The sequence below is a fragment of the Emydura macquarii genome, unplaced genomic scaffold (genome assembly GCF_026122565.2).
Source record: "Emydura macquarii macquarii isolate MOO-44397 ecotype Brisbane River unplaced genomic scaffold, CSIRO-AGI_Emac_v2 contig_719, whole genome shotgun sequence".
NCBI classification, from domain to species: Eukaryota; Metazoa; Chordata; order Testudines; family Chelidae; genus Emydura; species Emydura macquarii.
The window spans coordinates 2,155,187-2,178,510 of NW_027130856.1; the positions used below are offsets into that span (position 1 = coordinate 2,155,187).

General features: G+C 43.7%; 1 protein-coding gene across 1 annotated transcript in view; it reads right to left on the minus strand.

The window, feature by feature from the left end:
- Positions 1–23,324, minus strand: part of ZNF438 (zinc finger protein 438) — a 97,587-nt gene that overhangs the window by 3,276 nt on the left and 70,987 nt on the right. The window contains exon 4 of the mRNA XM_067542591.1: positions 1,583–3,452. Within this exon, the coding sequence (XP_067398692.1) occupies positions 1,583–3,452 (1,870 nt within the window). The remainder of the gene's footprint in view (positions 1–1,582; positions 3,453–23,324) is intronic.

The window sequence follows — 23,324 nt, forward strand, 5'->3', positions numbered from 1 at the left end:
TATGGAATATTATATTTACTTTATTAAAACCAGGCATTTTTACTTCAATTAATAAAATATTTGATTTATAAGGACCAAGAAGAAAAATAAAGTGATAGCTGTCAGGAAAATAATTGTCTCCAAAATCAGGTTTTGTAAAAATAAAATTTTTACCAACCCCAAGATGAACAGAAATCTTTCAATGTAATGTTAAAACACAATAAAAACCATATCCTCGCCAGTTTTGGTAACCCAAATACTACAGAACTGTGCTAGTAAGGTGGAAGTGAAAATTACTAGACATTGACTTTCAAAAGAGAAATTGACTAGTCTATTTTCGCTTATTGACATGAGAAAAATCCAATTTTTTTTTAAAAAGGCAGAAATAGGGAAAATAAAATAGAATTTTAAAGTCCCCCCCCATTTTAACAGTCTATGAAACTGTTGGTTATATAGATAAAGATTTAAAAATATATATATATAATTTATAACCAGATAGTGAATGTCCTTTTAATTTCTTTCTGTAACAGGATATCAAACACAAATGATAAAGGAAATAGATGTACAGACAGACAGCATCTCTTTGATTTGAATAAGGCTTTTGACAGGGTTCCACAGAAAGTTTTCCCGGAGTAGCTAGAGAATTATGGATTAGATGGAACTACTATACAGTGATACAAAACTGACTAAAAAATTCAAACTAACGGTAATTATAAATGATTCATCATAAATTAGACAGTGAAAACGATTAAGGTGTTGCAGTGTCCACTTGAGTCCAATGCTATTAACATTTTAATTAACATTTCAGAGGATGGAATAGAGAATTCACTAATCAAACTCACAATGGTACAAAGAAGAGAGGGGTTAAATTAAAAAAACAGTATAGTACTGATACATTAGAGAAATAAAATGAACTTAATAAATTAAATTTTAATAAATGCAAATGCATAATAATACAAACTGAAAAGTCAATATTTATCTGATAATGGAAAGACTAGTTCACCACAAGATCATGTTGTAGAAACAGGAGCTTTTTCTATCTTCTGTAATAGCATAAATACCAGCTTTTTTACTTGGCTAAAGTGGCTTTAGTAGAAAGCAGCAATCAAATGCAGTAATGTGGACTAGGTAGCAGTGCCTTTGAGAAAGAATAAGGTAATAATACATAACATGGTATATAGACTACAAGTAAATAATGCAACACCATTTGAGCTCTTGAAGTGCTGTGTTCAGTTTTGAATGCCATTCTTTTGAAAAATACAAATAGGAAAGAATACAAGGCTAAAAAGTAAGACTACATATTAGGAAACACAACAGTTGTGCAGCTGTGGTATTACTTTAACAGGAAATATTCAGGAGTACACTGACATCAATCTGTCAATGACAATTTAGAATTAATAAATCCTGATGGACTATAAGGGAAAAGAGATCGACTAGATAACTGGCTAGAGGTCTCTAACAAAATTTGCAAACAGCAGTGAAACTCACCTTGACAGAAAAAGTTAATAAAAATAAAAAACTTTTATAGTAATAGAAGTCCACAAATAGTACTAAAATTCTGAAATAATTTTCTTAATGCCATTTAACTTGTATTTGCACTCACCTCTCTATTGTTTCTTCTGCTCCTTTTATACATTTGTCTCTATTCTTTAAAGCATCTTGCAGCTGTTGTTCACTCGTGGAGGGCTCAGTGGTGATAACAACCCTATGTACTTCCTTCAGATGGCCAAAGTATACTCTTGCATGGCCAAATATTTTGGCACAAAACTCACAACACACAAGTTTCTTGAGTCGACCTTCGCTGTGATGAAGCTTCATGTGAGTGCTTAGGCTTCCTGAATGAACATATGCTTTATGGCAAATTCGACAACTGTAAGGCCGTCTATTTGTGTGTGTGTTCATGTGGTCCCGAAGATGGTGTTTAAATTGAAAGTTGTGGTTACAGACATGACACTTATGCCATAACTTAGGTACAGTAGAAAATACATTTCTACACAGATCACTTGGTTTAGCAGAAGTGCCATCACTCTGCTTATAACTTAAATATTTATTTGGAAGCGAATCATTTAAGAACATTTCTTGTTCTATACTGTCAGGAGTCTGAGTCTCTATTATGGCTGCAGGAGAAGTCAGTGGAGCTAAAGCCTGCATAATAACTACAGGTTTTGGCCTAATACTCCGGTATTTTTTCACTGACTCGGCCTTTCTGTCTTTTGGTTCCTGGGGATTAACTTTTACTCTCTCTTTTCCCTCTCTAAATTTATTAATGATGCACTTCCTTCTTTTGGTCTGAAATGCCAATATATCATCTGGGGTTCTTCGTTTCCTGCCTCTTCTCTTAGTGGCTACACCATTCAATTTCTTTAGGTTATCAACATCCAATTTAGTGGCTGGACAGAAGGTATTTTCACAGGTGGCTTGTTTGGAGACTTGTGCAAAAGATATAGCTAGTAGTTTATCATAAACTCTGGTAGAAACATTAAAGGTTTTCACCAAGGATGGTATCTTTTCACATTCAGGTCTTCGCCCAGGAGCAGGTGCAGCTGCAGTGTTAGAATTTTGTTTAGATTTACAAAACATTGCATTTTTCATTCTTGAATAAGGCAAAATAGGAAGTTTTCCTTTTGGTGTGGACGGAGTCAATTGAACTTCATTGTCAAATACTGCTGGCGACAGTACAGTGACAGAATTTGAAGAATTCACCAGGTTTTCTTTAAGTTTCTCAGACATTATGACTGAGTCTTTTGTGGTTTCAATAGCTGATTTCATAGAATGTAGATTTAATTTCACAGGATTACTTGCACTCATTGGCTTGGACAAAGGTTCCTTAACGAAAGAAGGTCCCAAAATACTATCTTTAGCCATGTCTGTTTTGTTTAGTAAAGGAGATTCAGATTCCACACAGTTGTTTTCATTGAGTAAAGTAGCAACTGTAATTTCAGTAGAACCATGATCAATTAATATAACTTGTTCAGATGAATCTGTAGTAGAATGAGTTTCAGAAAGGTCTCCAGTTGAAGTAGTTATTGCTGGTGTCTGTGATGAAATTTGTGCCTTGGTAGGAATCTTGTTATGTGCACTTGAAGAAGAGGTTTGAATGGTTTTTTTGTCAATCAGCAATTTACTTTTTAAGGATTGGTACCTAGGAATAGGCAGTTTGAGGTTTTCAGGAGGGGGCACATTTGATTGTTGGATTTGTTGTGCTATCAGTGCAGGGGTAATATGTGGCAAAGCCACAAGAGAAAATGTTCCCTCACGACCAGCAACTTGCATCAGAGCATAGTTTTGTGTTGGCATTATAAGTGGTTTAGAGCTTGCAGTTGAAACAGGATTAGTTTGTTCAGGCAGAGCACCTGATACCATCCTTGATGTTATAACTTTAGGTACCATCTTTGGTGCAATGGTCCTAAACTGACTTTTATTCTTAACACCTTTTCCACTTCTTCTTATCCCAGATGAGGATTTCAGTTTATCTGAAATAATGAAATAAAACACACAAACATGTAACATGATGTATAACAACTCTTTTTAAAATTACTTCATCAAAATGAACTTGTTTAGGAGGGATTCCATTACACAAAAACTTATTAGAAATATCTGGGTATGAAAATCACCATTATCTTATGTATGGAATTGTTCACTTCTCAGAGAAAAAAAAAGGTTACTTACCAGTAACTGATGTTCTTCGAGATAAGTTGCTTATGTCCATTCCACTATAGGTGTGTGAATGCCTCCGTGCACGGTTACCCGGAACCTTTTTCCCCTTAGCAGATCCCATAGGGCTGGCTCCGGCGCCCCCTGGAACCTCGCGCACATGCCGCGGTATATGAGGCGCTGCCGGCCCTACGCCCCCTCAGTCCCTTCCTTCTGCCAACTCTGGCAGCGGGGACGGGGGGGTGGGTTGTGGAATAGACATGAGCAACACATCTCGAAGAACATCAGTTACTGGTAAGTAACCCTGTTATCATCTTAGAGTGATTGCTCATGTCCATTCCACTATAGGTGACTAACAAGCAGTACCTTTGGAGGTGGGTCGGAGTTACTGGTGAACTGCCCTCAGCACCGCTCTGCCAAATCCCGTGTCCTCTCTCGCCTGCTGGACGATGGCGTAGTGGGACGTGAAGGTATGCACTGATGACCAGGTGGCGGCTTTGCAGATGTCCTGCAGGGGCACTCTCTCCAGGAAGGCTGTAGATGAGGCTTGAGCTCTGGTTGAGCGTGCTGTGATGATTCCCGGAAGCGGTACCCTCACCTGCTCGTAGCAGAACTTGATGCATAATGTAATCCACGAGGAGATACGCTGGGTGGAGACAGGTGAGCCTTTCATCTGGTCAACCGCTGCATCGATCTCCGGAATGGCTTTGTATGCTAGATGTAGAAGGCCAGGGCTCGTCTCACGTCCAGCAAATGCCATCTTCTCTCCTCCTCCAAACCGTGGGGTTTGGGAAAAAACACGGGGAGAAAAATATCTTGATTACAATGAAATTGAGAAACCACCTTGGGCAGGAAGGCTGGATGGAGCCACAACTGCACCTTATCCTTATAGAATACTGTATAAGGGGGCTCTGAGGTCAAGGCCCAAATCTCGGAGACCCTCCTAGCTGAGGTAATGGCCACCAGGAAGGCTACCTTCCATGAAAGCATGAGCAGAGGTCATGAAGCCATGGGTTCAAAGGGGGGCCCCGTGAGTCTCGAGAGGACCAGGTTGAGATCCCAGGAAGGCACCAGGTCACGGACCTGCAGATAAAGCCTCTCCAACCCCTTGAGGAACCTGACCTAACTGTCCCCGAGATACAGCCACATCTAGGGTGGGGCACGGCACCTGTTTTACCCTTGCCGGCACCCTCTCTACCCTAATCCCATCCCCCTCTGTGTGGATGGGCCTGACTCCACCAGTACAGACCCTCCAGGACCTCTAGTGGCTGATAGAAGGCCAAAATAGCCACCAGGTGAACCTTCAGTTAGACCAGCGCCAGACCCTGGAGCTTTAGCTGGAGCAGGTACTCCAGGATTGCTTGTATAACGAGAGGCTGGGCGGAATACCCCAGGACTCCACCCAAAAGGTAAACCGTCTCCACTTGGCCCGATACACAACCTGTGTAGAAGGCTTCCTGCTGCCAAGCAGGACTTGTTGGACCTGCAACGAGCAGGCCCTCTCTCCCTCCGTCAGCCACAGAACCTCCAGGCTGTGAGGTGCAGGGAATCCAGGTCCGGGTGCACAGGCAACCACGGTCCTGGGATAGAAGGTCATGCCGCTTCAGGAGCTCCAGGGGTGGGGCAATCGAAAGCTCCAGCAGCATGCTGAACCAGTGCTGTCTCGGCCAGGCTGGAGCGATGAGTATAACGTCCGCTCTGTCCCTCTTTATTTTCAGCAGGACCATGTGCAGGAGCAGCATGGGCAGGAATGCGTACATGAGGGTCCCCATCCAGTTGATGAGGAACGTGTTAGAAATTGACCCGGTCTCGTGACCCCAGAGCAAGCAGAACCTCAGACACTTCGTGTTCCAGGCCAATGCGAACAGGTCCTGCTGGGGAACTGCCCACTTCCGGAAAATCATGGCCGCCACCTGTGGGTGTAGCGACCAGTCATGGCATGGTAGAAACCACCTGCTGAGGCAATCCGCCTCGTCGTTCCTCACTCCCAGGAGGTGAGAGGCCGTCAGGTGGAAATCGTGCCTCACGGCAAAGTCCCACAGTCCTGCACTTGGGACCTGGACCTGCCTCTGATCAGCCAATAGTCTGTGTAACGAAAAATTTGCACACCTTTTCGTCTCAGGTGGGCAGACACTACCGCCATGCACTTTGTAAACACCCTTGGAGCCAAAGATAGGCCAAAGGGCAGGGCTGTAAACTGGTAGTGGGAGGCAGCCACCGTGAAGCGAAGGAAATGCCTGTGGCTGGGGAGGATAGACACATGAAAGTATTCATCCTTGAGATCGAGGGCAGCATACCAGTCTCCTGGATCCAGGGAAGGAATTATGGAAGCTAGGGAGACCATGCGAAATCTGAGCCGTTTGACATATTTGTTTAGATGACGCAGGTCTAATATGGGTCTCAGATCCCCCTTTGCCTTGGGGATGAGGAAGTACCTCGAATAGAACCCCTTCCCCCTTCTGCCTTGAGGGACCATTTCCACTGCTCCCAGGTTGAGGAGGGTATCCACCTCCTGTAAGAGGAGTTGCTCATGAGAGGGGTCCCCCAAAAAGGGACGGTTGCTGGGGAGGGGGTAGATGTAAACTGCAGGGCATAACCCCACAAGACTATCCCAAGGACCCAATGGTCCGAAGTGATTTTTGCCCATTCAGGGTAGAAGGGAGGGGTGCCACCCTCGGGCGCACCATCAAAATTGTCTCCTTTGATTGTCCGACCTCCTGGGGGGCCCTTGCTGGGGAGCTGAGGATGAGCTAGGGGGCTGATTGCTTCTTCTAAACCCCCTATTTCTATCCCTATACCTATAGGATTGGACCGGCCTGGGCTGCGGCCATGACTGACGCCTGGAAAACTGAGGCGTGTAAAGGCCCAGGGAGCAAAGCGTGGCCCCGGAGTCCTTCGGACCGTGCAACTTCGCATCGGTCTGGTCTGAGAATAGGGCCGACCCATCAAAGGGGAGGTCCTGGACAGACTGTTGCACCTCTTGGGACAGGACAGAGGATTGCAGCCACGAGCACCTTCGCATACATATGGCCGAGGCTATGGCCCTACCCGCCGAGTCAGCAGCGTCACAGGATGTCTGGAGCGCTGCTCTAGCTATCGCGGTTCCCTCCTCCACAATAGTATTAAAGTCTGCAGCCTAATCCTGGGGCAGGGCAACGACGAACCACCTGAGGGAGTTCCACAGGTTGAAATTATATCTGCCCACGAGGGCCTGATGGTTGGCAATCTGAAACTGAAGGCTTGCTGTGGAATAAATATTTCTCCCAAACAAGTCCAGCTTCTTATTGTCCTTGTTCTAGGGAGTCGACCCTGGCTGACCTTGCCTGTCTCGCTGGTTAGCCGCGTCTACTACCAGGGTTCCTGGGGTGGGGTGTGTGAACAAATACTCAAACCCCTCGGCCGGGACGTAATATTTCTTCTCAGCCATCTTTGATGTAGGGGCGACCAAGGAAGGGGTTTGCCTTCACAATCTTAAGGACCCCGTCGTGGACTGGGAGGGCCACTCGCGCTGGGGCAGCCACCACCAGCACATTAAAAAGGCTATCTTCTAGCTCCTCCACATCCAGTCCCAGGTTGAAGGCCACCCTCTTGAGCAGCTCCTGGTGTGCCCTGAAATCCTCCAGTGGTGCAGAGTGATTCTGGGAGATTGCCTCGACAGGTGAAAAGGAAGAGGACTGCAGAGGTGCAGCCTGCGGGTGTGCCCCTTCCTGGTTAATGGTTGAACCCGCTTAGGTTCCCTTCAGGGGGTCTGACTCCTCGTCCGAGGAGTGGCGTCAATGGGCCTTCTCCTGTGATGGAGGCACGGACTGCACTGCTGACGATTTAATGGATTGGGGCCCTGGCCCCACCTGGATACCCCATGGGGTCCAATAAGGCCATTATTGCAGCCATTGTCCCTGGGCCCAGCCTGGGGCTAACTGCATCACAGGCTCTTGACGCTTTGTGAGGGCGTTGACTCGCCCAACGACTGTCCCCCGGGAGACCCAGAAGTATCATCGGAGTCAGTCCTGGACTGGCGGTGTAGGAATAAAATTGTAATTGTAACCCTGGAACTTAAGTCAGAGCTTTTAATCCATACCCTTATTTGTGTCAATCTCTATATGGTTATTACTGAAATCATGTAACATTTGAACTTCCCTCAGTCATACTCCATATTGTGAATGTAAAACCTCATTTTGACCTATGTACTCCATCTTGTGTAAAAACCCCATTTTGACCCTATGTACTCCATCTTGTGTCAAACCCTTTCTAAACCTTTAGATGAATAAGATAGTTATCTGAACAAGGTATGAATGGAGGGTGTATGTGTGTGTGAGTCAGACCCAAACTGCCAGCTTGTCTTGATGAAGTTGTCCTGATGAAGTGTGAAGTCCATCCTAGGCTGAAGAGTGTGAACATAGCCCCAAAAAGCAAAGAAGGATCCACCCCAGAAAAACTTAATCAAACTTAATCAAGACATCAAAGAACAAGCTGAAAGTCACGTCTGCTATTGTACCAGCAATCAAGGATCACAGAGAAGCGACGTGACACAGCAGAACTGAAAAACCTATAAAAGACTGGGTGAGATTTCAAGGCTTTGGGGGAAAAACAGCGTTCTACATATCATCTAAAGAAGAGCGTCGGTGCGCGCCCGACAAGGACCCTGCTCTCCTCGTGCCCAGCTTCCCTGGCCAGGTAGCTGCCACGAGCCATGAATTCCAGCAACGAACCCTAGCTACGATCTCAAGCCACAATCAGGACTGGTAGCTATATATAACTATAGAACGCTTTCTGGTATGTTTGGGCGCGTGAATGTGTGTGTGTGTGTGTGTGTGTGTATATGTGTAGGTTTAAGTTAGTTATTACTTTAGTTTCTATCAATAAATGCGGCATACTGCCTTTTCCCCTTGAAAAAGTCCCGAGTGCTTAATTTTGCACAACAGCGGTGCCATGTTAGTCTTTGATCCCGGGCACTCTTCCGTGCTGGGGACTACACTCTTGACGCCTCCAACCTGGAGGACGATGAGGACTGCCTCCGTTGCCGCGAGCGGTGCCGATGAGCGGGGGCACGCTCCGAAGAGCTAGAGGTACCGGCGCGGCGTCTCGGTACTGACGATTTCCGCTGCCTCTTGCCCTGTGGCTCTGCAGACACCTTCAGTGACCGAGGTTGGTGCCATCCTGAACTCCTCAGTACTGAGCCAGACTCCGGCGACCGGGTTCCGCACCACGAACTCTGTGGTGCCCGGTTTTCCTCTGACGACCAGGATCCGCACCGCCTCGGTGAGGGCGAACTCATCGGTGCCGGGTTCTGCACCGGCGACTGGGTTCTGCACCATTTGGGTACGAGCGAACTCCTCGGTGCCAGGGATCTGGAACGGGAGCTGTCCGAGCGCCACCTGGCAGACCTTGACTGGTGCTGCCTCCTGGCATGCACTGCCTCTGGTGCCAGGGAGTGATGTCGGCGCCGAGAGGGAGACTCCATGTCCCATGTAGGGACAGGTCGGCTCGACGACATGGACCTGGAACAGCTAGTAGGGGAGCGGCTCTGCTCTGCCCTCGGAGACCATCCAGCGGGAGATCTTCCTCCCCGTACTGGGGATCTCCACCACTATTCAGGGGGACCCAACGCAGGTTTCCCCTGTGACACCGGCCCCTTCTCCCTTGGCGGGGGGGAGTGGGAGAGGGGGAGCAAAGGTGGTGTAGGCAAGGTCTTTCTGCCTGAAAAGCCTCCGGTGTTGACAGCATCGGTAGGGGCACTCTCCCACTCTCAGGAGTCGGGGGAAGCTCCCTGGCTGGAGATGCAGGCACTGGAGAAGACTCGATGGGCCGGGGCCGGTGCATCTCCGTACTTGACCCTGCACATACCAACGGCACAGGGGAGTGTCCACGCTCCGTGCACTGCTTCTTTCTCCTCGGTGCCGGTGATGTTGCGTGGTGCCGAGTAGAGGGCGGTGCTGACGGTGCACTCAGTACTGAAGTCACACTCGGTACCGAGGCGGAGCGGGTTGGCTCGGATGCCAGGTGGAGTGCTGCCTCCATCAACAGGCTTTCAACCAGATTTCTCGGTCCTTTTGAGTCCTCAGTTTGAAAGCCCTGCAGATCTTGCACTTGTTCTTTCTGTGGGCTTCCCCTGGCACTTAAGGCAGCAGTCGCGGGGGTCGCTGAGCGGGAAGGCCTTCCTGCAGGAGGCACACGGCTTGAAGCCAGGTGATCAGAGCATGGGCCCAGCCGTGTGAAGTTCCCACAGGGACTGCCTTATCTCAAACTATACTTAACAACACTTAACAGCTACTTAACTAAATAAAACTAAACATAGAATACCAAACAAGTCTCTTAAACAGGGGGAATAGTACTTGCTGTGAACAAGACTAGTTCCAGCAACTGTCACGGGCGGAAAGAAGGAACTGAGGAGGCATAGGGCCAGCAGCGCTTCATATACTGCGGCATGTGTGCAGGGCTCCAGGGGGTGCCGGAGATGGCCTTACGTAATCTGCTAAGGGGAAAAAAGTTCTGGGTAACCATGCACGGAGGCATGCACACACTTATAGTGGAACGGACATGAGCAAGCACTCGAAGAAGAACTGAAAGGCTAATAAACCTGAGAAGATTCAAGTAATCTGTTTGGCTATATTTAACAACTGCAAACAAAAACGTTAGTTTCTCTTCATCTAATCAATAACCCTAAAACATTTTCTACTCCACATTATACACCCCATTACATTTCCAGACTTAACCTCATTGGCCTCTTTTACACTAGAAATAATGGTATCAATATGCCAGCAATAATATAGCTGCACTGGTATTAGCAATGGTGTAAATGATCATATAGACAGGGCTCAAGTGCTTTTACTACAGTGTCATGAAAATCTGCTCAGAACAGTTGCAACTGTTGTGGACTGTGTCTAGAATAAGAGTATACATTTTTCTAGTGCAAAATCACCCACACTGAGCATGCCTTTCTACCTGAATCATTCTATCTTGCAATTCCTTTTTAACACTTAGAGTATTTTTAGCTACAAAAAAAAGCTCATCTGATATTTCAAAAGAGGAAGTTACTCACCTTGTGCAGTAAAGATGGTCCTTTGAGATGTGTCCTCCTATGGGTGCTCCACTGTAGGTGTGTCTATGCCCCTGTGCTGCTGATCGGAGAACTTTGGTAGCAGTCCATCCTGCCTGCGCATGCGCTGCTTCCCACCTGCCACGAGGCCAGCTAGTATGCATGGGAATTCCCTCCTCAGTTCCTTCTCTACTGCAGAATAAACTATTAGAACTCCGAAGAAGAGGGGAAGAGGGCGGGTCGTGGAGCAGCTATAGGGACACATGTCTTGAAGAACCATCATTACTGCACAAGGTGAGTAACTTCCCCTTCACCAATGGATGCTCCACTGTAGGTGACTCCCAAGCAGTACCCACCACTGGAAGCTGAGCCTGCGGAGTCGAATCTGATACAGATGATAGTATGGTGCCACCAAATTTGGTATCTGCTGTGGAATTCCCCAGGATGGTAGTGTTCTGGAAAGGTATGTGCAAATGCCCAGATAGCTGCTCTGCAGATTTCTGATATAGGGACACCCTTGGAGAAGGTGATAGACGAGGAGACCGACCTTGTAGAATGCGTGCATATTGAAAGGGGGGGGGGGGGGCTATCTTATGCAATTGGTAACAGAACTTAATACATGGAGACCCACTTAGAGAGACTCTGAGCTGAGATCTTTTGACCTATCTGCAATGGATTGGAAAGGTGTAGGGGATTTCCTGAAAGCCCTTGTCCCGTCCAAATTGAAGGCCAAGGCTCTTCTCACATTGACTGTATGGAGGTTGGTTTCCCTATTATCCTCATGAGGTTTGGGATAAAACACTGGAAGCAGAATAAGCTGATTCATGTGAAATGCAGAAGTCACCTTGGGAATGAACTTTGGATGTGGTCTAAGTGTGACCTTGTCCGGGAAGTACACAGTAAAAGGGAGATGTGCTATCAAAGCCACTATCTCCCCTATCCTTCTGGCAGAGGTGATTGTGATGTGGAATGTGGTCTTCATGAAAAGGTGAGTTAGGGAACAAGTGGCCATGGGTTCAAATGGTGGTCTAGTCAGTCCATTTAGCACTAGGTTGAGATCCCATTGGGGACTGGGGGCCTGGATTGTGGGAAGGGCTTTGCTATGCCCTTAAGAAACCTCTTCATAGTCAGGTGGGAGAAGATTGAGTATCCTTCTACCTGCTAGTGGAAGGTTGCAATTGCTGCCAGATGAATCTTCAGTGAACTAATAGGGAGTCCCGACATCTTTAAAGTCAATAGGTAGTCTAAGATAACCAGTAGGGAGGCTGCAGTAGGGGTGACATGCTTGGGCGGGCACTGGATGCAGAACCTCTTCCATTTCTGAAGGTATGTACGAAGAGTAGTACCCTCTTTAGTGTGTAACAGCACGTTCTGTACCTTCTCAAAGCAAGATGTCTCTATGTACTGGAACCATGAAGCTTCAGCTAAAGGAGGGTACCTCCTTGCCTGTTCATGTGCCATGTTAGGGGCCAGGGAGTTTTGCTGCCTCTGAGCCTGCCAAGAGTTCCAGTATGGCCATTGAGGATAGGGGGCTGGTGGCTATACCGCATTTGGCCAAATCATGGAAGCTCAGGGTCAGGTGGATGATACACCTCGTGCCCAAAGTGAGACTGGATCTTATATGGTGGATAAGAAGAGCAGTGGGAACCCAAATCTTTTTGACTCTGACAATGAGAAAGGCAGTGCGTGGCAAGGAGATGTCAACATGTCCAAATGCTCTGAGAGAACTCGGAGCTGGGGCTCCGGTATTGAGTAGGGGCAACTCCAGTGTGTCAGACACCAAGAGATCCATCACGCATTAGAATCCAGCAATGTGGATAGCGTCAGTACTGGTGGTGAATGTCAGTACTGAGAGGCCTGCACTGATGGACTCGGAGATTCAGATTTGGCTATACAGTACGTCAGTGCCGACATAGCCTTCCCCAGGGCTGATCTTCAATGCCTTTTACACCCCTGCAGTTCTGGTACTTCTTTGCCCATGCCCATCGGGTCTTTGAGCAGACTGACTTGCTCTGTCAGCTCGGTACTGTGCGTGCCAGCATTGAGTATTGTACCAGTACCAGCATTAGGCAGCTTCGGCTCTGTCAGTACCAATGGAGCCGGGGATCATTTCTGACTTGATTGGGGCTTACTGTGGAGACTCACAGACCTTTTCTTAGAGGCCTTAAGTGAGTGACTTGTCTCTTAGGGATCACCTGCCTTTGAAGTAGAAGGTTGCCATGAGAGTTCTTGCCAGGTCTCCGGGGGTTGAAGGGCCGACTTCGTGAACATGACTTTGAGCCTTAACTCTCTGTCTTCCCTGGACCTGGGTTTTAGTTGCTGGCACCAACCTCACTGTTGTGGATTGTACTTTTCTCCCATGCAGCGAACGCACTGTGAGTGCCCGTCAGTCACTGGGATAGATTCCTTGCAAATGAGGAACTTTTTGAAGCCCGGAAAACCAGGCATACCATTATGCAGGGGGTCCCCCCACAATCAGAGTTGGCGGAAGGCAACTTCCTTTCTTGGCATGGCCAAAAAAAAAAAATCCAACAAGGTAGCAAAGGAAAAAAGCTTCAAGGGAAGCTAAAATTTACAAAACTAAAGGGAGTTAATGATCTGTGAACAGACAGCTCTGAGCTCTGTCTCTAGTCTGGGGTGCTTCAGAAGGAATTTAGGAGGGAATACCTGCATAAACTGGCTGGCTTTGAGGCAGGTGGAGAGCAGTGCATGCGGGATTGACTGCTACTGAAGTTCTCCGATCAGCAGTTCAGGGGCACAGACACACCTACAGTGGAGCACCAATAAGGACACTACTTGAAGAAGAAATTACTGCTACAAAACACGTAAAAACATAATAGAATCCAAAGTATCTTGGGATAAAATGTACTGGCAACAAAAACTCACAATCACTTTTATTTCTACCTGTTGAAGTGATATGCACTTTGGCTGCATAGCACCAGAGTTCCATTTACAGCTACTGCTTTAGCTGTATTCCTTTGTGGGACTCGTTTTTTTAAGTTTTTCCTCAGACTTTTATAATGTTTCTGCATGTGATTTAATTGTAAAAACACAGGCATTTTAAAACTCTTTTTTAAGTGTTAATAGAGGAACAAAGAAAAACAAGTTGATAAAGAATAAAGCAAATAAAGAACAGAAGAAAGTTAAAATACACAAAAGGTAATGGACATGGATCAGCAGAGGCATAAGCCTACCTTTCAGATAGTATATGAAAAAACATTCAACATGTGTTGCACTGCAACACCGCCATTTTCACATTACATCCCCATTGCCTATCAATAAATAAACTCAGTCTCTGACACCTCAAATTAGCAGAGCCTGAGGTTATCGCAGAAAAGCCCCTCTCACTTTCTAGGAAGGAGGATGAACCACATGTTGCTCTAGATTTCCTGCTTGCTGATTTAAGTCACTGTGGCTTAAATCAATCCATCTTGTATTTGGGATAGCTCTCATCCAGACCACTTGATGCCCATGTTCGAAAATACAGTCTGGTCAGGTCCAGCACCTATAAGGTCCTAGGCTTTCAAGTAATATTGGAGAAAGAGCAAGATGTGGTATTAGGAAAATTCAGTCTTAAACAGAGGGATTAGTCAAACAGAAAATGTAAAAAAGATAAGTAACCTTGAAGGCTACCAGACCAAAAAATGTTCACAGTGAATTATCATGATGTTTAGTAGAGAAGTTTCTGTTCCTTATATACTAAGAACACTGTTATAGATGTACATTATAAATGTACAGACTAAGTGTATCTTTCTTTTAATACGGCCAACTCTAACACTTTTATCGTTATATAGCATATTTGCCACATAGGTTGAACATCTTATCAATTCACATTACAAGTTGTGATGTTACAAGTTACCTACGTTATTTTAAAAATACATTTCATTTTAATCTCCTCCCCAAGGCAATAATATAGAGGATTTTTCACTAGAACCCACTGTTTTGCCTGAGTCCCTGGGCACAGAATTAAAGAGAAAAGCCTATTTTTAACTCTTAATACACAAGCTCTCAACTGTTAATATTATTGGTAGTACTCAGGCTTTTTGCTTCTTACACACAATTGTTGTTTTTAGGTAAGATTTTAAGTGGGTTTTGAGAAGAAGTACAACATGACTATGTGGATTATTGTCTTCATTAGCCAAGGCATGTAATTTTGAACTGTAAACTAGATGCTGAACTTGCAAGTTAACAACACAGAAAGTGCCTGTATTATTTAATTACAGTAGATTAAAGTAGAACTATATTTTTCTTTTAGGAGGTAGAATCTGCTCTTATTCACTACGTTACCTTCACCAGGTATGAATGCCAAAGACTTCCTATGCAATAGGCAGTTTTTTTAGTCCATTACAATATTCCCCATTATGTGGTTTCCATTCTCCCTTCAATTTTGGCTTCTTCTGTCTCCTCTGTCTTATTACCCTAAAGACCCATTCAATTAAGTGCAGTCTGAGATGGAAGACAACTAGCATTTTGTTTGCAGTGGTGCTGTAGCCCTGTTGGTCCAAGGATATTAGAGAAACAAGGTGGGAGAGGCAATATCTTTTATTGGACCAACTTCTGTTGATGAAAGAGACAAATTTTGAGCTTTCACAGCTCTATCAAATAAGCACCTTCCCCCATCCAACTAAAGATGATCGATGATGTATTTATGACAAAATTCCCAGTAACTCCTCGTGACAGGCTGACAAAATTTTGAACAAACCTTATTGAATGCAGTTAAACTTGACTGAATTAAGTTCAGCGTCTTTGGAGTTCATAGTATTATAAATGCAAATGTTTATGAACTACTATTGAGGGATTGTATAGAACCTCTTTAGCAGGAAGACAAGATTAATGTAATCTCTGGAAGGGACTATAAGGATCTTCAAAGGACCTTTTGAAACAATGTGAATTTTTAAAATTAAGGGGGTTTCTCTAGGAGGAGGGGGCATATGTTAATATAATTCCTCTTTTTATCAACCCTTTGAAGACTCCTCCCCAGGGGGAGAGAGACCCAGTGCACACTAATTATCTGCTTTTGGGAACTCAAGATCAAAGATCCTTGATCTGTATAACAGGGTGGACTAAACTTGTCATATGAGTGTGCTTGTTCTGAACTGAAGCTCTGATGAATTTATAATCACAAGGAAGCCCCTAAGGTGGGGTGCTGAAAGACTGCTCTGGCCAGAGCCCATGTGAGAGGAAGAATTCCAATAAGCTTTAGAATACATCTAAGATTTTTCATTTTTAATATGTTTTCCCTGTAATGTTTTTTATATTAAGACTAAAGTAAGCTTGCCTAGAAAACTCCATGTGATAACAGAGTGATTCCTACCAATATAAGTTATCAGTCTCTGAAGACAAAGCAAGCAGCTCTGCTTAGGCAGACTGTCTTTGCTGGGAAATATACAGCGAAGGCAAGGAACTGTGCAGCCTGGACACTCCCTGGTCAGAAGGGAATGAGATGTGGGTCTCCACCCAGAAAGCCAACAGCTAAGAATCTGGAAGCTGAGTGAGAGTGCCCTTGCTGGATCACCAAAGGGAAATACTGGTGCAGCAGCCCTGAACACTCTGGGACACAGGAGTCGAGAAATGTCAGGCACCAAACCAACATGATTAATTTGGGGGTATGAGGTACCGTTTGTAGAAACAGCTGCATTAGACAGTGGGTATTCTTACATATTGTCCTTTTCTGAAACTCATTTTCTTTACTGCAAACTTAGAAGGCAGTAAAATGGTACTTATTAAAAGGAATTTTCTACATAATTCTTCATCATTCTGAAGTTGCAGTCTCATGAAGCTCTTAACCAACAGAATAATAATTCATGAAATGGCCTTTAAAATAATGGACTTTTTAAATCAACTTACATATTATGCAGTACATTCTAATGTTAAGCAATGATTTAAGTGAGTTTGAGGGAAGGTTTCCATACAAACAATTTTTTCAACAGGTCATAATTTTATCATAAATATTCCTCCCAAGCTGAACTATCCCATGTTTGGTCTCAATGTTGAGCACTAATTTTTTTTGCCAAGCTTACATTAGATGGTCTAGTGAAGAAGTGTGGGTTACAGTGTCCTTGGTATCGTAATAGAGCCTTCACAGGGCCATGTAGTCTAAAGGGTAGCACACCTAGTATCTCCTCCCAGTCCAGTTCATCACCTGAGGATGGGTTTAGCTTCACCTCAGATTTGCAATGTCTTTGCCCTTTTCTTATCAAAGGGGGAGTGAGATTGGTATGAAGCTTATGCCCCTCCTACAGCAGAGGCAATTGGTTTAGGAGCTTCAGCCCTCAGATGCCATCAGGCACTGATCCAAGGAGCAGCACCCAGGAGTGCCCTTGCAGTTACCTTCTCTGAGTCACTTCCTATTATCCGTTCCTTCCCATGGGTCCAAATCCAAGTCCCTTATCTAGGAGCCCTGAGGATATGTCCGTCTTCCTCTCCAGCCTCAACTTCTGAGCTGAGGTACCTCCGTTTAAACTTCTTCTTCAGTTGGAGCATGCTCTGCAGGTCTGGAGGTGTGAGGCACTTGGGCCCAGTACTGGCATCGCTTCGGGACCAGTGTGGGGTCTGTACACCCCACCACAGGTATACAGAGGATACCCAGCTCCGTATTTTCCTCTCATCCAACCCACCTAGTGCAATTAAGATTCTTATCTAATAATGGAGACACCGGGGCTAGATGGAGGCTAGCTGTCTAAGGCTCACACACGCTAGTTCTAGAACATGCTGTCCCCAATTTGGTCTAGCAGAGCCAGAAGCTGCAAGCAGCAACATCCATCTTTTCTCTAAAACTTCTGAGAAGAGGGTGCGGTAAATGGAGCGTAGAAGAGTCAAGGGGAATATTCTATGTTTAATTTTTTAATGGTTGATGATGTGGGATGAAGCTCATGATTTATTGATAAATTTTCTAACAGTTTTTAAAATGTACATGCATCCAGAGCAATGGACATGTATATTTAGTACATCTACAGAAGTAAATAAAAGTTTGAACCAAGTTTTATCAGTCATTTGACTCACAACAGTCTCCATTAAAAAGTCAACCTTTTCTAACAGTTATAACACAATGGTATCTGCAGGGGCCAAATTGGACTGCTACATGCCCCTATGTAGCACCAGTACCTTTCCTAAGACCACCACCATCTTGTTCCTAACCACGATCTTCTTCCCCACATGCCTGGACCTCATCTGTGACTGAGCAGTGATGCACCTATTAAAACTGCTGCTGCTGAGCCGGGGCATCAAAGCCTGTCTCAGGTAGCCACAGCAGCAGATGGGACAACATGGGGAGCTACAGGTAGCCTGCCAGAGAAGAGATGAGACCCACTTCCAGGGGAGCTGCTGCTCCTCCATGGCTCTCTGTCCCCACATCATAGGCCATTCTAGCTCTTCCGGGTAAAAAGGGGAAGGCTGGATGCTCTCTCCTCCCTTGGCCTCCTCCCTTCTTCCTCCTCTTTCATTAGTGGTGGAGAGGGCAACAGCGAGATGGAATGGAAAGGAAGACAGACAGGTAACATCCATGGGAACAGTTTCTAGGCGGTGTTGTTGGTGGAGTTTGTGTGAATATCACCACTAATTTTTTTTTGTAATTTAACCAAGGAATATCTGAAACTTGCTATTTTATGTATGGCAGAAAGCTTCAAGATGTCAGAAACGCTGTTTATTGACAAATGTTAATTTTAATGGCAAAAACTGTGTCAGAGTATTAAATAAGAGATATATGTGTATACACTGGCATATGTAGATTGACAGGTAATGCAAAGAGTATAGCTCTCAATGTGTCAGGTGTGACACTTATTTATTGCATTTACTGATAAAGAAAGCATGGCAATCGTTGTGGCCACACTGAATACAGAGGTTCTGAATGAAGGGGGGGGTAATGTGGAAAAATGTGATAAATGTGATCTTGTAATTAAAAGTTGCATCATTATACACAAAGCGGCTGAATTAAGTTGTATAAGCAGCCTTAATTCTAGCAATTCCTAACTTCCATGTGCTTGACTTTGCAACCTAAACTTTTTTAACTTTTAAAAATATTTATATTACAGTTGTGCCTGAAGGTCCTAATCAGGATTGGGGCACATAAGAAAATGCAGTCCCTGCCTTGAGTTGCTTATAGCTTTAAAAACAATGCCACATAACACACTTAGATACAGTACATAGCAGAGTATGGATTAAAAACTGTGTGAGAGCATGTATGTTGGAGAAAACTATATTAGGTAGGGTACTGCAGGAATCAGCATTGGAAATCATAAAGTTTACTAGTCTCATTAAAGAATTAGAGGAAGGCTTAAAATCAACACCAAATACACTTGCTCCACACCAAAATCAGAGGCACAGCAAACACACAGGAGGATACAGTAAAGTACTAAAGTGATCTGGAGAGATTAGCACAATGGATACATGTGATTAAATAAAATGTAATGCTTATAAACATAATGTCATCTACTTGGAGAGAAGATGCAAACAGACACTAATTGGAAGAAAGCCATATAGATAGCAGAAAAAAACAGAAATACTTATGGGTGACAATAAGGAAGAAATTGCAAGGAATTGTCCTTGCAAAAAAATAAATAAAAATACAACTTGTTTTTATTCATATGAATTATACAGACAGAGATCTTGTGTAAAATTAGGGAAGTGATAATGCTTCTACCGATAGCTACGATACAAATTAACAACATCTAAAATACCGTGTGTTATTCTGCTCCCCAAAGTTTAAGGAGAATTTTGAAAAGCCAGAGAAAATACAGAAAAAAACAAATATATAAAGGCTAGATATTATTATTTACATGTACAGGGATTAGAGGATAAGACATGAGGAAATAAATCAATACAATTATTGATTGTATCATACAATATTTAAAAACTCAAGGGGGACATGATTCCAGTATATAGACACATTAAAGGAAATAAAATGTGAGAAAAGAGATTATTCACAAAAAAGTAGGACAAGGAGGAAAGGCCTAAAATTTAAAAAGAAACTTTTAGACTATTGATTGATTTGTTTTTTGTAAAACTGGAGAAACTGGGCATTGGGACAGTTTTCTCAGGGCTCAGTCATAAGCCCACTTCCATATCCACACAAAAGTGTAAGGGGATTTAGGAGTGCCCTTACTCTCCTGTGTGGGGCTACCCATGTTGCTGGAGCTTACCAAGAAGGAGGAGAGAGATCACCGCTGTCACTGGGCTGCTCTGGTTTCAGCTCATGCAAATGGAACTTCCCCCATGAAACAAGGAGGAAGCACTAAACTGCGACTCTCAGAGTCAATCTGATTCATGACTTGTTACCCCCTTACTACATTCATAATAGAACAATCCCTCCCTAGTAAAGAGGTCTGCAGCTACTACGTAGGACATTAGTGAAAATAATGTAGGTCAACATCCAGGAAACTGGATGACTCAAGCTGGTCTTTTCTGGCCCTACTATTTATGAATTTTATAGAAGTTTTTGTTGTCTGCATGAAGTCAAGAAAGCAAAAATACCTCCAAATCACTATAATCTTTACTTTACAGTAAGAATAATAAGACTTTACAGACTGAGAATAATCAACCCTTATTTCCTTTGTAACTTCAATTAATTAATTTGAAAAGTAGTGAACAATTCAAAAAAGTCCATCTCATGGTAACTACCTAACCAAGTGTATGTTTGGACTAATAATAGACAAGCATGAAACAAGAGAATGATCATCTTACTTTACAGGGAAGATGCAGACTTTAGTTCAATAGGGCTTCATATAATATTTTATTAAATGTGCCATGACGTTACCCATTTTTTTGTTGACTTCAAAAGAACTAATAATTTTTAAAGGAAAGTACAAATGGTTGAAATACAGAAGAAAAATTTTATAACTGAGTGTCAATATTAAATAAATGTGTGTCAACACTAGCCAGCTATTACACTTTACCAAATTTCCATACACTCTAAATACCTGTGGATACTGCCTTTCCAGCACAAGTTTCTTGTGTTTGCTGACACAGCACAGTTTGTTGGACACAATATTTCTCTGCAGGATTAGCATGCAAAAAAATAGCTCCTGAAAAAGTGCTTCAGTCAGTTATAAACAGGACCAAAGACCAGAAATACAGAAAAAAGACAATATATTATATTATCTTCCAGTTAATGCATTAAAAAAACTACAGCTTCCTACACCACGTTATTTTTCCTCCACTCAAATAGCACTTTAAAAACTTATATATTAAATGTTAAAGACAAGGTGATAGTTTAATAAATTACTAAAGCTGGTTAACAAAGTGATAAACAGACAGGATGATTGAGTTTCAGTATCATGGCATGCAGTCAACAATACCAAAACAAAAAGAGCTCACAGAAAATTAAAGTTGCAATAGCTTTAGTGTAGCTCTTAAATACAGAGGGCTGAAAGCAGTGCTGATTTACACTTTGCACAATCCCCCTCTGACGTCAGTGAGACTGCACAAGCTAAGTGTTGGCTTTGTAATGGTGACCAGCAAATCTGTATTAAAACATTTATGGATAAGAAGAGATTGCTTTACAAAAGTAGGCATTTGTGGTCTTCAGTGGTCTAATTAGTACCAGTATCTATAATACATTGATATAAGCCTGCAGGTAGCTAGAAAACCCATGCTGGAATAAGCAAAAGCCGTATAATGGAATCCATCCTTAGTCAGATAGAAGAGATATATTGCATAAATAGACTGGTGAAACCCTCCCTCCTCACAGTTTGGGATTTGTTTCTAGGCACTTGCAACTCAAAGGAAAAGCATCCCAGTCTAGAATCCCCAGATCTATTCTAGCCTATGCAGCTAATGATAACTACGGTCAAAATTATACATCTGAAAATTCTTCTGTTCTACAACTCTTTATCATGCATTCTATAGGTGAGACACCTCTCTGGATAACAACCCTATTGATCCTCTGGTGTCTGTTATAGTTTCATTTAATTGGCTCATTAACATAAGCAAATAGCAAAAATGTTTTAAGTACATCAGAAGCATAAAGCCTGCCAAACAATCAGTGGGGCAACTGGACAATCCATGTGCTAAAGAGGAAGACAAGGCCATTGCTGAGAAGCTAAGTGAATTTGTTGCTTCAGTCTTCACTGCACGGGATATGAGGGAGATTCCTACACTTGAGCCACTCTTTTTAGGTGACAGATTTGAAGAACTATCCCAGATTATGGTGTCACTCTATACCGGAGGTTTTGGAACAAAATGGAATTAAATTAAACAGTAATACGTCACCAGAACTAGATGGTATTTATCTAAGGGTTCTGAAAGACCTTGGATATGAAATTGCAAAACTACTAACTGTGGTATGTAACCTATCAATTAAATCAGCTTCTGTGCCAGATGACTGGCAAATAGCAAATGTGACTCCAATTTTTAAAAAAGGCTCCATGGTACGCCCACACCTTGAATACTGCGTGTAGTTCTGGTTGCTCCATCTCAAAAAAGATATATTAGAAATGGAAAACGTACAGAGAAGGGCAACATAAATGATTAAGGGCATTGAACAGCTCCCATGTGAGGAGAGAGAAAAAGACTGGAACCGAAAAAAGATGACTAAGGGGGATATTTGACAGAGGTCTATAAAATCATGAGTGGTGTAGAGAAAGTGAATAAAGAAGTGTTATTTACCTCTTCATATAACACAAGAACTAGGGGGTCAGCCAATACAATTAATATTCAGCAGGTTTAAACAAACAAAATGAAGCACTTATTTACACTATGCACAGTCAAACTGCAGAATTCATTGGCAAGGGATATTGTGAAGGCCAAAACCATAAACTGGGTTCAGAAAAGAATTAGCTAAGTTCATGGAGGATAGGTCTATCAATGGCTATTAGCCAAGATGGTCAGATATGCAACCCTATGCTCTAGGTGTCCCTTGGCCTCTGACTGCCAGATGCTGGAACTGGACAACAGAGGATGTTCAATTGATAATTGCTCTGTTCTGTTCATTACCTATGAAACATCTGGCATTGGCCACTGTTGGAAGAGAGGATACTGGGCTAGATAGACCATTGGTCTGACCTAGCACGGCCATTCTTATGTTCTTAGATAATCTAATGGTCCCTTCTGACCTTGAACTCTAGAAAACTAGGAAACAATCTCTGTGCCTCAGCTCCTCTTTTCTAAATTGGGGGTAACAACACCTTCTCATCTTGTAGGAGTCAAGAATTGGGGCTTGCAGCAAAGCCAGTCCCTGGGGTAACCTATGAGCACAGCCAGCCTGTAATCATAGAATCAGAGTTGGAAGGGACCTCAGGAGGTCATCTAGTCCAACCCCCTGCTCAGAGCAGGACTAACCTCAGCTAAATAATCCCAGCGAGGGTTTTGTCAAGCCGCAACTTAAAAACCTCCAAAGATGGAGATTCCACCACCTCCCTAGGTAACCCATTCTAGTGCTTCACCACCCTCCTAGTGAAAAACTTTTTCCTAATGTCCAACATAGACCTCCCCCCCTGCAACTTGAGACTGTTGCTCCTTGTTCTGTCATCTGCCACCACTGAGAACAGCCTAGCTCCATCCTCCCTGGAACCCCCTTTCAGGTAGTTAAAGGCTGCTATCAAATCCCCCCTCATTCTTCTCTTCTGTAGACTGAACAAGCCTAGTTCCTTCAGCCTTTCCTCATAAGTCTTGTGTTTCAGCACCCTAATCATTTTTGTTGCCCTCCGCTGGACTCTCCCTA